Consider the following 15,420-nt stretch of genomic DNA (forward strand, 5'->3'; position numbering starts at 1 on the left):
TGTAGGAAAATTTACATACCAGTGGCATCACTTACTGAGTTGATATTATGGAGTCTTCTTAAATCCCTGAATTTCTTCTTAGAATTAATAGTGCCTGGAGAATCCATCTCTCTCGTACATTCATAAAAATATGAGTAACATTTTACTTATACTTTCAAAGGAGATTTAACCTTAACTGCATTATAAGGAGTAATGGGTTTAAAGTTAAATCTTCTTTGAATATGTAATTTCCACATTCAAAGGCAAAAATGAAGATTTCACTAACCCATATTTATGCATAGAATAGTTCCATTAAGCAGGATAGCGCAGAGTCAGGTAATTTTTTTGATTTTCCTTTATGCAAGGATTAGACACTAAAGAGATCCATGAATGTAGCAGTTTCATCTTGTACTTTCTGCCACAGCTAAGTTAGTTCAAGGGCCAGAGAATTAATAAATCATGGATTATTAATACTTCCTATAGCAAAAATGCTTAATTAATACTATGGTTACTAAACTATAAAAGGCATGTCTTTGGGGTGCTCAGAGCATCTGATTAACATTATTTAATTCCACACTTACTCAGACTCGTTAAGCACGTCCAGCTCCTTGGCCTTTGGTCTCTCTGCAGCACCAGAAATGCTGGAACATATGGACTGCACTATTCATGCCCCCTCAGTGCCATCCCCAGCTTGATCCATTGACATTTGGAAAAGATGCTTAGAGGACTGAAGCTCTTGGCAAACTGTACTCTTGGAACAAATACATATTCTGTTTTAGTTTTTAAGGAACTACTAAATTTACTCTTAAACCCCAGTATTTGTACTGTACTTTCATCAGCATTTTAATGAAAGCTGGGAGAGAGGCCAAATTGGAGATTCAGCAAAATGTTGCTTATAATTTTGAACCAGAAATTTTACTAAATCCTTTAGATAATGTATGTGCTGTATCCCTGCCTTTATTCTTTCTAAATGAAGAGCAGGAATCATAATGCCCTTCTTTAGGTAAGTCAGCAAGGATCCCTCTAAATTGACCTCAGGTTTTCCAGAGAGGTGCTTCCTTGTGGAGTGCCCTGGCCCTCAAACTTGAGTTTTGCTAAATTTATTTGAAAATAAATTAATATTCTGGCTTAATATAACGTTTCCAGATTCTTAGAATTTCTGAAGTATTATCTGAATAAAAGGCATTTCAGTCTTTAATTGGGCATTTTGGTGTGACTTCTTTCTTTACACTACATGTATTTTGTATAATTTCTCATTAAGTTCATTCATGCAACTCTGCTTCAGGAAGAGTAATTTACTGAAATAGTCAGCATATTTTTGCTTCTCATATTTTCTTGCATATAATCTCATGCTGACACTTAAGAGGATAGGATTCTACTCAACAGATTAAAATGGTTTCTTATGGGTGCTGCTGCTGTTGCTGCTAAGTCGCTTCAGTCGTGTCCAACTCTGTGCGACCCCCAGATGGCAGCCCACCAGGCTACCCCGTCCCTGGGATTCTCCAGGCAAGAACACTGGAGTGGGTTGCCATTTCCTTCTCCAATGCGTGAAAGTGAAGTCGCTCAGTCGTGTCTGACTCTTAGCGACCCCATGGACTGAAGCCTACCAGGTTCCTCCGTCCATGGGATTTTCCAGGCAAGAGTACCGGCTGCTAAGTCACTTCAGTCGTGTCTGACTCTGTGCGACCCCATAGACGGCACCCCACCAGACTCCCTCGTCCCTGGGATTCTCCAGGCAAGAACACTGGAGTGGGTTGCCATTTCCTTCTCCAATGCATGAAAGTGAAAAGTGAAAGGGAAGTCGCTCAGTTGTGTCCGACCCTTAGCACGGACTGCAGCCTACCAGGCTTCTCCATCCATGGGATTTTCCAGGCAAGAGTACTGGAGTGGGGTGCAATTGCCTTCTCCACTTATGGGTGCAATGGAGTTTAAATTTGAGGAAAGTACTTTTCCAGATTATCAGAATTCTTGCTAATTCTGTCTCTCTCTTTGCCTACATATAATGATCTTAAGTAAGACATCGGTATGTCAAGGTCTCAGTGGTATAGAAAACTCAGTTCCTTTGAAATCTGTTCTTCTAGTATATAATTATTGAGAAGTGTAAGCTAGATGCTGACAGAAATGTTTTCATCCTCAAGGCATTATCTGATAGTATGATTTATACCAGATTAATGACTGGCCGAACCACTGGGCAGGGCATAATATTTCCAAGCAATTACAAAGAATGAAATGTCTTTCTCTCTTTTCAGGTTTCCCGAATCTGCAGTTTCTGTTTTGAAGAGCCAACACTTACGGCAGAAACTTCTTCAGTCTCTGTTTCTTGATAAAGTTTACTGGGAGAGTCAGGGAGGTAGACAGGGCATCGAAAAGCTAATCGATGTGATAGAACAGAGAGCCAAAATCCTGCTCACCTACATCAACGCACACGGGGCCAAAGTGTTACCTATGAATGAATAACAAAAGGTCTTCTGGCTAGCGGTCCAGTCCTTTTAGAGATGAGGCAGTGGAGATGAACACACAAAGTAAATGAATTTAATCTAGTAAATATGATGAACCTGAGCACAACAGCAGTCTTTAAAAGCTTTTGCAAATATACTGCTAAGATGTATCTGTTTACATTTTCCTTTAACATCATGACCTGGAGTCTCAACATCTGAGCACAGAATGGTTGGAATTTTGATCCCAGTTAGTTGTGTTAAAGCACCTGTCACATCAGTTGATAGGATAGTATGAACCAGAAGTGGTGATTCCTTTAATAAATCAGGTTTGATGCCATTTGCTGGTCTGACTAAATACTAATGGGAACAATTCTGGACATCTTTCTGTTGTTGATTGTTAGAACAGACAGTAGTTTCAACACTACCCAGAGGCAACTCTACACTGGAAAATGGAGGTGTATAACCTTCAGAAACTTCAGATTCTATAGTAATTCTAAGGACAAATGTTGGTTTATTTGTAAAACCTCCAGTGTATATTCTATTGTATCTAAAAATGATCAGCTAGCTTTGTGATCCTCAACACAAGAATCACATTTTCCATTCCCTTTCGGAAATGTATTAACATTTTGTTATCAGTATAGAAACCTACATCTGACAGTTTATACATTAAGTAGTTTTACTTTTTGTTTTAGTCCAACTTATGTCTGGTGGCTTAAAAATTCAATTTTTAGGTATAAAATTGCATATGTGAAACTATGCTTATTGAGTGTCTTTTGGTTGGGTGGATGCTCTTTTTACGTTTTTTGTCATTTTTACTAAGGATAGGCTATAATTTCTGCTTATTTCATAAATAATAGTGGATTTCTTCAAGCTTGTTCTTTGTAATTATATTTAAAGAGAATTAATTGATATTGTCCAGATATTGACAATAGGACCAGAGTGTGTTTGAATATATTGTTTGACTTATTCCAATATGAAAAATAGGAGCAAAATAAGTTAAAACCCAACTCTGGTCAGTTCTCCTCAAGTGAAATCACATGACTAGAAACAGGAAATTGGAGGATTTTTAAAAAAAAATTTTTTTTTTTTTTAAATTGGAGGATATTTAACCTCAAACAATTCTCTCTGAACTCTGTCGCTTAGTCACTAAGTCGTGTTCGACTCTGTGACCCCATAGACTATAGCCCTCCAGGCTCCTCTGTGCATGGAATTTTCCACACAATAATAGTGGAGTGGGTTGCCATTTCCTTCTCCAGAGGATCTTCCTGACCCAGGGATCGAGCCCGTGTCTCCTGCTTGGCAGGTGGATTTTTTACCACTGCACCACATGTCCTTGGAGGCATCTACATCATGGTGTTTGATAGATGTTCACATAGAGATTTGAAGTTTTGAACAAATTGCTATGACCCTCCCCCCTTACCTCTTATTAAGAAGCTACTATACTGACTTCTTTCAGCTAAAAAAAAAAAGAATATTTATAATGCACTCTATCCTCTGTTTTCTCAGTTCTGCATGTTATTCCTAAAGTGCATCCCATTTTCTGTGTTCTAATAAGGGTCGCTCAGAATCCCTGAAGATTAGAATTACTAAAGACAGTATGATAAAGGCTAACCTGTCTATAGATTTTAATTTATACAAACGTTTGAGGCAAAGTGACATAATAACATGTAGATTATAAGAAAACATAGACAAAGGAGAAGGGAATCATTTGATTCTCTAATTATAACTTTTCTAGGCTTACATTCAAGCCCTACTTGTTAGCACCCTCACTTCTCAGCTGACCCTTAGAGCTGGCCTTCAGACCATGCTGTCTTCAGCGTTCCCTCCGCAGCCCTGAGTGCCTCTCCCACCCTCCGTCCCATACTTTCTCAGTACACGTGGACTCTGCTGAGTCTCCACTGCTACCTGCTGTATTTGGTCTTTTTAAGATCACTTTGTGTCTCAAGAATCAGCATATTAATGAGAAACTGGCCTAACAGAAGTCTGGAGATGCAAACTCTACATTAAAATAACTCTTTGTCAAGTTGCCTTATACCTTGTCTTATCTAGGTGGCATATTTGCATTTTAATATGCCTTTCATGGAATATACCATCTTGTCCAACTTTGTGATACTGGTGCTGGAAATCCCAGGTTCCTCAGAAGTGGCTTTGATTTTGCATCTTAACCTATACCCCTTCTGGGCAACTTGGTCCTCCCGCTGGTGGGTCTCATTGTTTATTTGCCTCCAGTTTTTCTGAAATGCAAAGTATCAAATGACAGGTCCAGGAACACATGTTTAATTTAGTCATCTTTGCTTTTTAACAGTATATGTTGTTTTAGAATCAGTGGATAATTCATGCTATATTATTTTTGAATGATGGAAGACTTGAGGCCAGGCTTTTCATTCTAATAAGTAAACTCTTCTCTTACTGAAACAATGAGAATACTCCGTCTTTCAAATGTACTCATTATGCTGCAGTTTGGTTCACACTGCACATTATGGGGTTTATTTATAATTTGATAAATATAAAATAGAGCAGTTTACATAGGCAGACATACAGAAGCTTATTCTTGTGTGATTATTTTTTAAACTGATATTATGAAAATAAACATATCTTAAAAAATGTCATAAAAATGTTAAAAATTAAAAATGTGTTTTTATTTTGTCAGTGTCTTTGTTGTTGGTTTGTTTTTATCTTGTTTTTATAGGTGAACTGCTTTTAAGAAGTGAACTCTAGGGGAGTGTTTGCTACCTTTATCCATGATAAAAGAAACAATTGAATAGTCGAGAATTATACTAGACTGTGTTTGTGTATGCATATATTTGATATCATTAATAATGATATTATGCCTTCCCTTGGTGTACATTTAGCACTCTTTTAGGTGGGATGCAAATTACTTAACAGATATCATAAATTATAAGAAGATACTAATTTGGGGTTTTCTTTGCTTGATGTGAGTCTTACCATTATATTTAAGGCTTCTGGGGTAGCACTCATATTTATTAAATTTATTAGGCACCTGGGAAACTTATTAAAATATAAAATGTCTTAGACTTATGCTCAAAATTTTTATAATCTCTAAACTTCTGTAATAGCTTGTTTATACCATTGTGCTTTTAGATATATGGTAAATTATATCCAGTGACTGAAATAAAATAATCTAAATGTAGGTTCATTTATACATAGTCTTATGAAATTCTAATGTTTATCTCAGTACAGATTAAATAAGGCACATTAGAGCACTAGCCTGAAAATATGATATGGAAATGGTATTGATACATAAGTCACATAAAGATGATGAAGGCATTTCTCTAAAGAATAAATAATGTTATCAAGAATTAGGAACTTTCATGAATGAAAGATGATTTGACTTGTCACAAAAGGTATTGGACACTTGGAAATAGCCCCAAGTATTCTTTCAATGCAATGCTGGATTTGATTTTGTATTGAATGGACTATTTAACAATGCTCTAGGGCAGAGGTTAACTTGTAGATTTTTACCCCAGGGAGATACAAATAATTTCTGTTTGGTGGATAAAACAATCCTACCTTAATGGCTTTACAAATTATTACCCTGTTGGACATTAACCAGTTTTTTGTTTTTGTTTTTTAATTTGTCCAACAATCTTATCCTAACTTTTGCCTGTAAATATTTAGCTTTAGAAACACTCTTGAAATCGTACTGTCTTCTTACTAGTTTCCTTGTTATTAATTATTTTAATAAAATCTTTGGATCTGTTCATTTTATATTTACATAAGAGTTGAGGTTTTACCTTTTCGAAGATTTTGGTTTAATAAACTTTGACTGTAGAGTCTTGTAATTATATTTACTTGAGTGTCATGATTTTAAAATTTTGAAATTTTAGCAACTTTCAAAACAGAGTCACATATTTTAAAAAACTGAATGCTACCATTTGATCAACAGCTTAAGTTTATTTTCATTCCATCCTTTAATTGATTAAGAATTGTTAGTTGATTATCTACTTGAAAGGTCTGACTCAGATGGGTTACAGGCAGACTTTGTTTTGCAGTCTAAAAACGCACATTGTACATAAGGGAAGTCACAGAACTTCTTTCTTATACTAGCATTGCATATAGTTAAATTAGTTCAACATTTTGTTTTTCTTCTTGTCTTTTTTATCCGCATGTCTCCAAAGTGCATTTTATTTGTTGGTAAAAACATACACAATTTTGCACGCATTAAGAAATCTCTATGCATCTTCTTAAAAAGTAATGTGTGTTTCTTAGCAGTGTTTGTCAAGATTTTTAAAGCTTTTGAGACAAAGAGATTAAAAAAACCCTTCCTTGTCAGGGGCCTTTTTGTCATGCTGCAGAATAGCTAGCTGAGCTATATTTCAAAAGGCAAACTGGGCTGCAGGGAGTGTGGCCAGTCACTAAATGAGACTGAAACAGCTGTGATTTTGCAAGATGTGCCAACATTTTCTTTAGCTCCAGGACACCAGACATTATCTGGCTCATAAAGTACTCTATGTTATTGGCTCAACTTCTGTTTAGGAGAACAAGAGATCTTGTTCTATATCCTCATTTCAGGCCCTCAGGAATACTAAAATTTTGAAGTCAATGTTATTTTTTGACCATATAATACTTTAAAATATAAACTGCAGTTCACATATCCTCTCTAACTTGGTGAGAATACTTTACAGTTAAACTTGCAAAGTTTAGGTCTTTCATAAGAGAATTTTGAAAAATGTATAGCATCTTCTAGGAGAGAGTCAGTCTTCACTCTCAATCAGGTATCAAGTGACAGTGAAAATATAGGACTTTCTTGAGAGTTTCACTGACAATTATGGCATTACTATTTGTGTCATTTCCATCTTACTTTATTGTTAGTTGCAAGCAGAGAGAATGTATTTAAACAGGAGTGACATGGTGGCATCCAAAGTAGGAAGTTCCTAATTAAGGACTTAGATTCCTAATTAAATGTTGATGCTGGCCCTAGACTATTTACCAGATGCTAGTGTAACAGGCCTCCAAGTTGAGACAACCAAGAATATCTCCAGATATTGCAAACTGTCCCCTGAGACGCAAAGCTATCACTTTAAGGTTTAGAACTACTGCTTTAGTCCATTGATAAAAAGTACCCACCTGCCCCACCATAGAAGGGAAACCTTTAATTTTCTTTTGTCTTCTCACATTCATAAAGATTGCCCAATTCCTCATGGGTTGCCATGTTTTATGCCATCAATCAGATTCCCAAGAGGTTTGATGGTTTGGGGGAAGGGATCTAGAAATAAGCCACATGAAAATCATGAGGACAAGACATCTTGGGCTCATCAATACAAATTTTAGGTGAAAAATATATCTGGGAGCATATTATTAGAGTGAAGAACTGATTCCATGCTGCATCTGTTTCTCTTACTTTAACCTTTGCTTCCCATTTCTTTTGTTCATTAAAAGGATACTCTATACACAATGGCCTGCTTCGGGGAACCCTTACCCCTCTGCCTGAATGTTATACCAAAATGTTTTGTTCAGTACCCTGTCCATCTGTGGAAGGAAGGAATTAACACCCCTTCCCTGAGGCTGGCCATTCCAGGAGATATTTGCAAAATGGATGACCTTTTTACTTTTCCTCCTCACCTACCCCCATCTTTGTTTTATAAAAGGACCTGGAATCCAGACCCCAATAAGACGGTTGTTTTGAGACACTAGCCTGCCATCTTCTCAGTCTACTGACTTTGTATTTCTTGCCTTACCGCTTCATCTTTTGGATTTGTTGGCTTGTCGTGCAGTGAGCAGAGTGAGCTTGGACTTGGTAGCAGTATGATAAATTAAACATCAGGGCAAACATTTTGGATTGAGTGGTGGTAAAAGTGCTTTACCTTCTTCTGTCTCTGGGGCCAGTGTCTGTGTCCTTTGACATGAAGACTGGTCTGTAAAGAAGGCATCCTCTGCTCGGGACCCAAATAGTCCTATGAACCTCCTCTCCTGCCTTGACAGAAGATCAGACACTGTGGCAGGTGTTTCCTTGTTAGCAGGTGAGGAGAAAGAGAAATGAAGTGCATTAGAAAGAAACTGTTGGGTCAGGGTGCAGTTCCAGCCAAAGGGCAGAGCATAATCACATGGGAAATCTAAGAAAAGGTTAGAATATCAATGTAATAGACCAAGTAGTGTCACAGGAACAAAGTACCTTCAAATCTCCATAGCTGGAAGCTGCTAAGTTCGGTTTCTACTGGCAAATGTCCATCCCGTCTTGGCAGGAAGGCTTTGCTTTTCATAAAAACTGGAGAATCAAGGAGATGGAGCAGCCTGGATGTTTCCATTGCTGTGCCTGAGTGAAGGGACGTTCTGAAGGGCTGTTACTTTCAGTTACAAGTCATCAGACAAAGCAGTTTGAGAATCGGGTAATGAACTATCTGGTGAATAACACTGGTAACTACGGTGGATGGTGAGAGCTATTAAACAAATGGTGACTCTGATTATATTTGAAGCAAATACAACCTACATCTTTTTTTTGTCCATCCACCTATCCTCTTCTGGGGACCTCCAACCCAGTGTGTCACTTCCCCTCTGTCAAGGCCCCCAGACCCTATTTGAGAGGTTCAGGGATGTATGTGTGATTTCCGCTGGGCAAACAACATCTCTTTATTTAGCTTCGTTTGCTGTCATCATTGATTGGTTCAGAATTGAATGCCTGACTGACTAGGAAAATGTGCCTCAGAATTTTAGAGCTGGAGAAGAGAAAAAAAAGGACTAAAGTACTAATGGGCAACATTCTGGAGACCTTAGTCAGACTTTCTTCTTCACGAGCTGACAACAGGGGTAGTTGTGCCCACGGTCCTGTTGCTTCTGCGGCCTTTCTTGCCCTGGAGATGCCTTCCAATTCTTTCCTTGAAATGGCTCAGTATCTTTCATTGATTCACCATTTTGCTTCAACTTAATCTGGGTTGATTGTTTTTCTGATGCTTGCAACCAACAGAAAAATCTCTGATTCAGGTCTTTTTCTAAGCCAAGTTTAGAAAGCCTGTCATGATTTTTTCCAAAGACAGATGAAGATGTCCATGCTCTTAGATGCTCTTCCCCTACTTCTTTCCTTCATGAACTAACTTCTGAAATATGTATCATCGTGCTCACATTGTTAATCTTCTTACAGTTTACCTGCTAGCTTCCGCCTCTCACAGGTGCCTTATTGCTTTGTGTGCATGGATTTCCTGCCCGCCATCAATTATAGCTTCTGCATTCCTGAGGTCTTTGTTTTTCCTCCTTCATCTCTCTGCTGACACGTTTCTTCATCAGATGATTATTACAGACTTACTCATGAGTTCTATATTCACAGAGACATCCTCATTTGTGAATAACAGTGTTTTATTGATGTATTTACACAAGAGCCTGGTGATAGGAAATTTGGATTTCATATTTTATTTTCAAAACAAAATGCCCCTGGAGGTTTGTAGACATTGCAAATCTATTATTTGGCTTTGAACACTACTAATAAGATTTCTGAGATCACCCTGGATTCTTCTAACTTGTAGGTGACTTGCTTTACAAATGTTGATGCACATTGTGTTTTTTCTTCATTCTTTAATTTTAATAAATTCTCAAGACATGTTTTAAAGCTGGTAATTCTACATCAGACTTTCCTAAAACATGAGGAATCAACATATTTATATTTTCCTTCATTTCAGGAATACTTTTACAATGTATATTTGAATACTATTTGGTTCTATTTGTTAGGTTTTCAGATAAAGAGATATGTATGATGTGTATATGGAATCTGCCTCTGAACTGTACTTTCCTTATTCACTTAATTTTCTCTATATTTTTCCTTCACAAAATTTACTATTTTCTCAAAGGTGTTTATATCTCTGACTTTATCTCAGCAGTATCTATCCCATGTCTTACTGGTTCTAATTAGTCTTAATTCTTCTCAATGAATTTATCTTCAAATTTCCTTTTTAGAAAGCTCAGTTTTCCTTTTCTACTTCTATATTAATTCTGTGTTGATTTAAAAATTTTTTAAAATCTTTTTAGGTGAAATAGTTTTCCAAAGAGTTTTAGAATTTTCTCAGAGACTGTAGGAAATAGTTTCTGAAATTTTTCAAGTAAAATTCACATGAAATAAAGTTAAAATTGTATTTTCTCAGTCACACTAGCAACATTTTAAATGTTCAGTAGCCATGGGTGCTTTAATGGATACTCTGTTTTCATATCAGCACAGGTGGAGGATGTTTCCATCATTATAGAATGTCTACTGGCTAGCACTGCTGCAGAGCACAGGTGTCTCTGTGTATTCTCATGTGCCACCCTCAGCAACAGCTGCTGTTCCCCAACCTCTATCTCAGCCTCATCTGCCGGGTAGCACATCTAGGTTAGGGTTTTGGTCTCCATCTTAGGCAGCTTGAGGTGCCGTAACAAAATGCCACAGACCAAGAATTCACTTTTCATAGTACTGGTGAGGGGGAAGGCCAAGATCATGGTGCCAATGGGGCCAGTATCTGGGGAGGGCTTTCTCCTTGGGTTGCAGATGGCCACCTCCTTGCTGTGTATTCACATGGCCTTTTGGGGGTGTGCAGGTGGAGAGAGAGGAAGCAACCTCCTGGGTGTCTCTTCTCACAAGGGAACGAATCCCATCATGAGTGCTCCATCCTCACGACCTCTTCTAAACCTCCCAAAGATCCCCAGCTGCAAATACCATCACATGAGGTTGGAGCTTCAACACGTGAATTTTAAGTGTGACACAATTCGTTCTATAGCACTAGCCTTTCACACTTCACATCCTTTTTGCATAAAAGATGCATTAATTCCACGCAAACAACCCTCAAGTCTTAAATTGTTTCTGCATCATCTCTAAAGTCAAAAGTTCAAAGTTTTATTTAAAAGTCATCAAAGTCACATGTGTAGGAGACTTGAGTTATGATTCATCCTGAAGCAAAATTCCTCTCCAGCTGTGAACCTGGGAAACCAGGCAAGTTAACTGCTTCCAAAATACTGTGATGGGACAAGCATAGGCTAGACACTACTGTTCAGAAAGGGAAAAATAGGGATGAAAGGAGGAGGGAAAAGTCCCAAGCAAGTCCAAAACCTAGAAAGGTGATTTTCATTGGCTTTTAATTCTTGAGAATAACCCTCCCTGACTCTATGCCCCACCTCTTGGGACCACCGAGGTGGCAGCATCACCCCCACAGCTCTGTCCCTGTTGCTGTCTGAAAGGGTCCTGCTCATGTGATGTCTGGGAGGGCATCCTGGCCCAGTGAAAGCAGAAGGAACTAGTTCTGGCCCCCGAGCCTGTGGTGAGAGTACCAGCTATGATTATCTCTGAATCACCTTTAGTATCATCGCTCCATTTTCTTGACAAAGAGCGTGCCTTCATAACTAAAGAGCTTCACAGTCCTGTGTTGTAGAATCATGCAGGCTGAGTAGTCCTGTGATTTGCAGTTAGTGACTTTGACAGCCTTCCTTCATTCTATCCTGCTTTCTCTGTCCCTTTGATTTCAAAATGGCAGTGTCTTTGGTGGTATAATCCCATTTTCTCTTTGTTAGGTTTCTTAGACCCTTGTTTATTTTCAAAGAAATCTGCACTCTGCATTCTACTTTTGGTGATGGTCATCTTATAGCTTTATACTAAGCACATCATTCTTTCCCTTTTGCATCTTATTCATTCATTTTCAGTGGTTTCTGAAAAAGAATCACATGTCTTTTATCCCTTGCCATGTTTTTTTAAAATGAGTTTTTCTGTTCTTAAAGAACAGAATCATTTGAGAAACGAGTCAGTTGGGGTTGACTGGAATGTGTGTTGGGGGAGAGGATGTGGAGACCTGATCTAAAAGCTCTGGTAGTTACTTAGTTACAAAGAAATCAAGAAGTGAGGCAGGATGGGTCTAATTTTGAAGTAGTTTTCGTACGTAATTGTGGGCCATTACATAAAGATTCGGAGGGAATTAACTAACCATTCTGAGAAAACTGTCATGGCTATGGGAGATAACACGAAAAGATATTCCAGAAACACCATGCAATAGAAATAGTCTGCTCTGGCTTAAATGCATTTTATGCGCCTGTAGTCATCACATCAGTAGTCATCTCTAAAGGAAACTATGTTTACCAGAGAAGGCCACCTGAGTTTGTATCACTGAGAAAGATTCAGAAGGATTGAGGGACACACAAACACACACACACACACACACGACACACAGGTCAATAAAGAGGTAGATTACTTTTCTTTCTTTCTTTCTTTTTTTTTTTTGTGTGTGTGTGGGGGAGTTTCCTTGATGAAAAGGCTGATTTCACAGTTGATTCAAAACCAAGTGATTTACTATTATCAGAATTGAAGCTTTTAATTTAAGTGAGGGTGCTCCAAACCATGAGATTAAACCACATCTCAGGATTTTCTGGTATAATTAGCTCTAAACTTGTGATGACTAGATAATTTTTTAACTTTATTTTTTTAAGGGTTTATTGAGTTGTTCATGTGATAACTCTTTCTTGAGTGCCAACTATGTGTCAAGCACTGCCTTAGATCTTGGGATTTAGTAGAGGAAAATAAGGGATCACTTTTTTTCAGCAGCTTCCTTCTTCAAATCTTTGATCATGAAACTGTAAAGGTTAATATCGATCTATATGTGGTAGAATAGAAATCAGAATCATTAGCTAATTTTTTCACACATAAGAAAAACTAATTTTATATAGAGTTCCTTTAGCCTTTTCTTTTTGTTTTTCAACTGTTCCTACTAAAAAAGGCATGTTATTTTTCAGATATATTTATGAATCAAAATCTCTTGTGTAATATCTCAAATAACCTTCATGATAGCTTCAGCCAATGCACTTTATTGTCAGGAATTGTGTGTTTTGTGCCCTTGATGCTCTGTTCTTCTTCGATTTTATCTTTGGTTAAAAAAACACTCCTCGAATAAATCATGACAAGACTCTGGAAGGAAAGAACTTAGATTTATGCCAATCTGGGTAGCATGCTTTCAGATCAAGGAAATGTTCTAAAATCAATATTTAAATAGCATATTTGGCAAAATGTTCTATTCGAAAGGAATGGGTGACATTTTTTGAAGAGAAAGAGTAATGGGAACCGGACAGCAAAGTTCAAGAAGCCAGTTCCTGTAAGCCTGCTTCCTTTTGTTGCAACATCATCCACTTCAACAGCTTTCAGTGTCTTAGATGTATTCCTCCATTATCAGTTGTATTCCTTTCTTTCCATTTTGTTTTTAGTGCATTGCAGAATCACTACCTTCTGTTTTGTTTTATGTAAAAAGCCTCTTCAATGCTATGTCTGACTATTGGAATCTTTTTCTGCCATATGCAGTCATTTCATCTGTAAAACCTCCAGTGGGTCTTTCCCTTTCCCACTAACTCAGATTTATCCTCTTTCTCTGAGATACAGAGATATAGCTCTTGATATTCTGTCCTGCTCTTCTGCTTCCGTTAAAGACTCTACCCATTTTTTTCTCCTCTCATCTTTTTTTTCTTAAGAAATGCATAGTTTTATTTCTACTGCCTGGACAATGACAGCTAAATCAGCTTTGTCTAATGAATATTTTCACAAACCTCTTGTTTGTCTTATTTTTCAGCTCTTTGAAAGTTTCTTGAATAAATACTGGATACCATTTGAATCAATGGAGAAGAGCAGGACATAAAGAAAGAGGCAAATAATGAGTAGAAGGAGACACTTGGAGAACTGGTCATTATGTAGGCTCATTTGGTATCAACTTTTCATTTATATTTTGAAAATGATAATCTGTGAGTTATAGAAGGTTGTAACAACATAGATCTCTTAATTTAATAATGATAGCTACCCACCAATCAGAATGGCCATCATCAAATTTCAACAAATAATAAATGCTGGAAAAAAAATGCTGGAGGGGGCGTGGAAAGAAATGAACACTCCTACACTGTTGGTGGGAATATAATTTGGGGCAGCCACTATGGAAGCACTGTAAAAAAACTAAAAACAGAGCTACCATATGATTACAGTAATCCCACTCCTAGGCATATATCTGGAGAAAAGCATAACTCAGAAAATACCTGCAACATAATGTTCATAGCAGTTCTATTTACAATAGCCAAGACATGAAAGCAACCTAAATGTCCATCAACAGTTGGATAAAGAAGATGCAGTACATATGTACAGTGGTATATTACTCAGCCATAAAAAGAATGAAATACCATTTGCAGGAACATAGATGGACCTAGAGATTGTCACACTGAGTGAAGTAAGTCAAAGACAAATATATCACTTATATGTGGATTCTAAAAAAAATTGCATAAATAAATTTATTTACAAAACAGAAACAGACTCACAGACACAGAAAACAAAGTCATGGTTAACAAAAGGAAAGATTGAGCAAGGGAGGAAAAAATTAGGAGATTGGATTATCATATAAACATTACTAAATATAAAATTGAAAATCAACAAAGACCTACTATATAGCATAGGGCACTATTCTGTAATAACTTGTATGCAAAAAGAGTCTGAAAGACAGTGGACAACTGAATCACTTTGCTATACACATGAAACTAACCAAATATTGTAAATTAAATATACTCCAATATAAAATGAAAATTAAAAAAAAAGATAGTTACCATATCAGGTTCACACCTTGAGGCTGCTATATATACTATGATATAATTCAAAAAATGGTATCTACTTTAGTCCTCTCCACTCTATCTGACACAAGAGAAAATTAAAGAATGAAGTTAATAATTTGTCCAAGAACAGCCAGGAAATGGCAATCTGAGATTCATATCCAACTACCCAACTTTACAAGCTCTGCTTGTGACAGTCAGGCCACATGGCCTACACAAGTCCATCCAGGACACTCCACTCTGTTACAGCGACTCACTTCCCTGAGAGAATTTGTATCACTTATACACACCGAGATAAACTGAAACCTTGGCCAGGTGCTGAAGGGGAAACATTGTCTAATAGCCATCTAATTGAGAAAAGGGTCAGCCACGCAAGTTTTTCAGTGTCCCTCTCATGTCTGGTTCTATTCAAGCATATTGAAATGACAATGACTATTTTCCAAGATAGGTACCGACTCTTTAAAATTGTTAT

General features: G+C 37.3%; 1 protein-coding gene across 1 annotated transcript in view; it reads left to right on the forward strand.

Moving 5' to 3' along the window:
- The window catches only part of GASK1B (golgi associated kinase 1B), a 68,504-nt gene extending 66,068 nt beyond the window's left edge, over positions 1-2,436 (forward strand). The window contains exon 5 of the mRNA XM_052654930.1: positions 2,229-2,436. Within this exon, the coding sequence (XP_052510890.1) occupies positions 2,229-2,436 (208 nt within the window). The remainder of the gene's footprint in view (positions 1-2,228) is intronic.
- The last annotated feature ends 12,984 nt before the right edge of the window (positions 2,437-15,420 follow it).

This window comes from Budorcas taxicolor, chromosome 17 (genome assembly GCF_023091745.1).
Source record: "Budorcas taxicolor isolate Tak-1 chromosome 17, Takin1.1, whole genome shotgun sequence".
Taxonomy (NCBI): Eukaryota; Metazoa; Chordata; class Mammalia; order Artiodactyla; family Bovidae; genus Budorcas; species Budorcas taxicolor.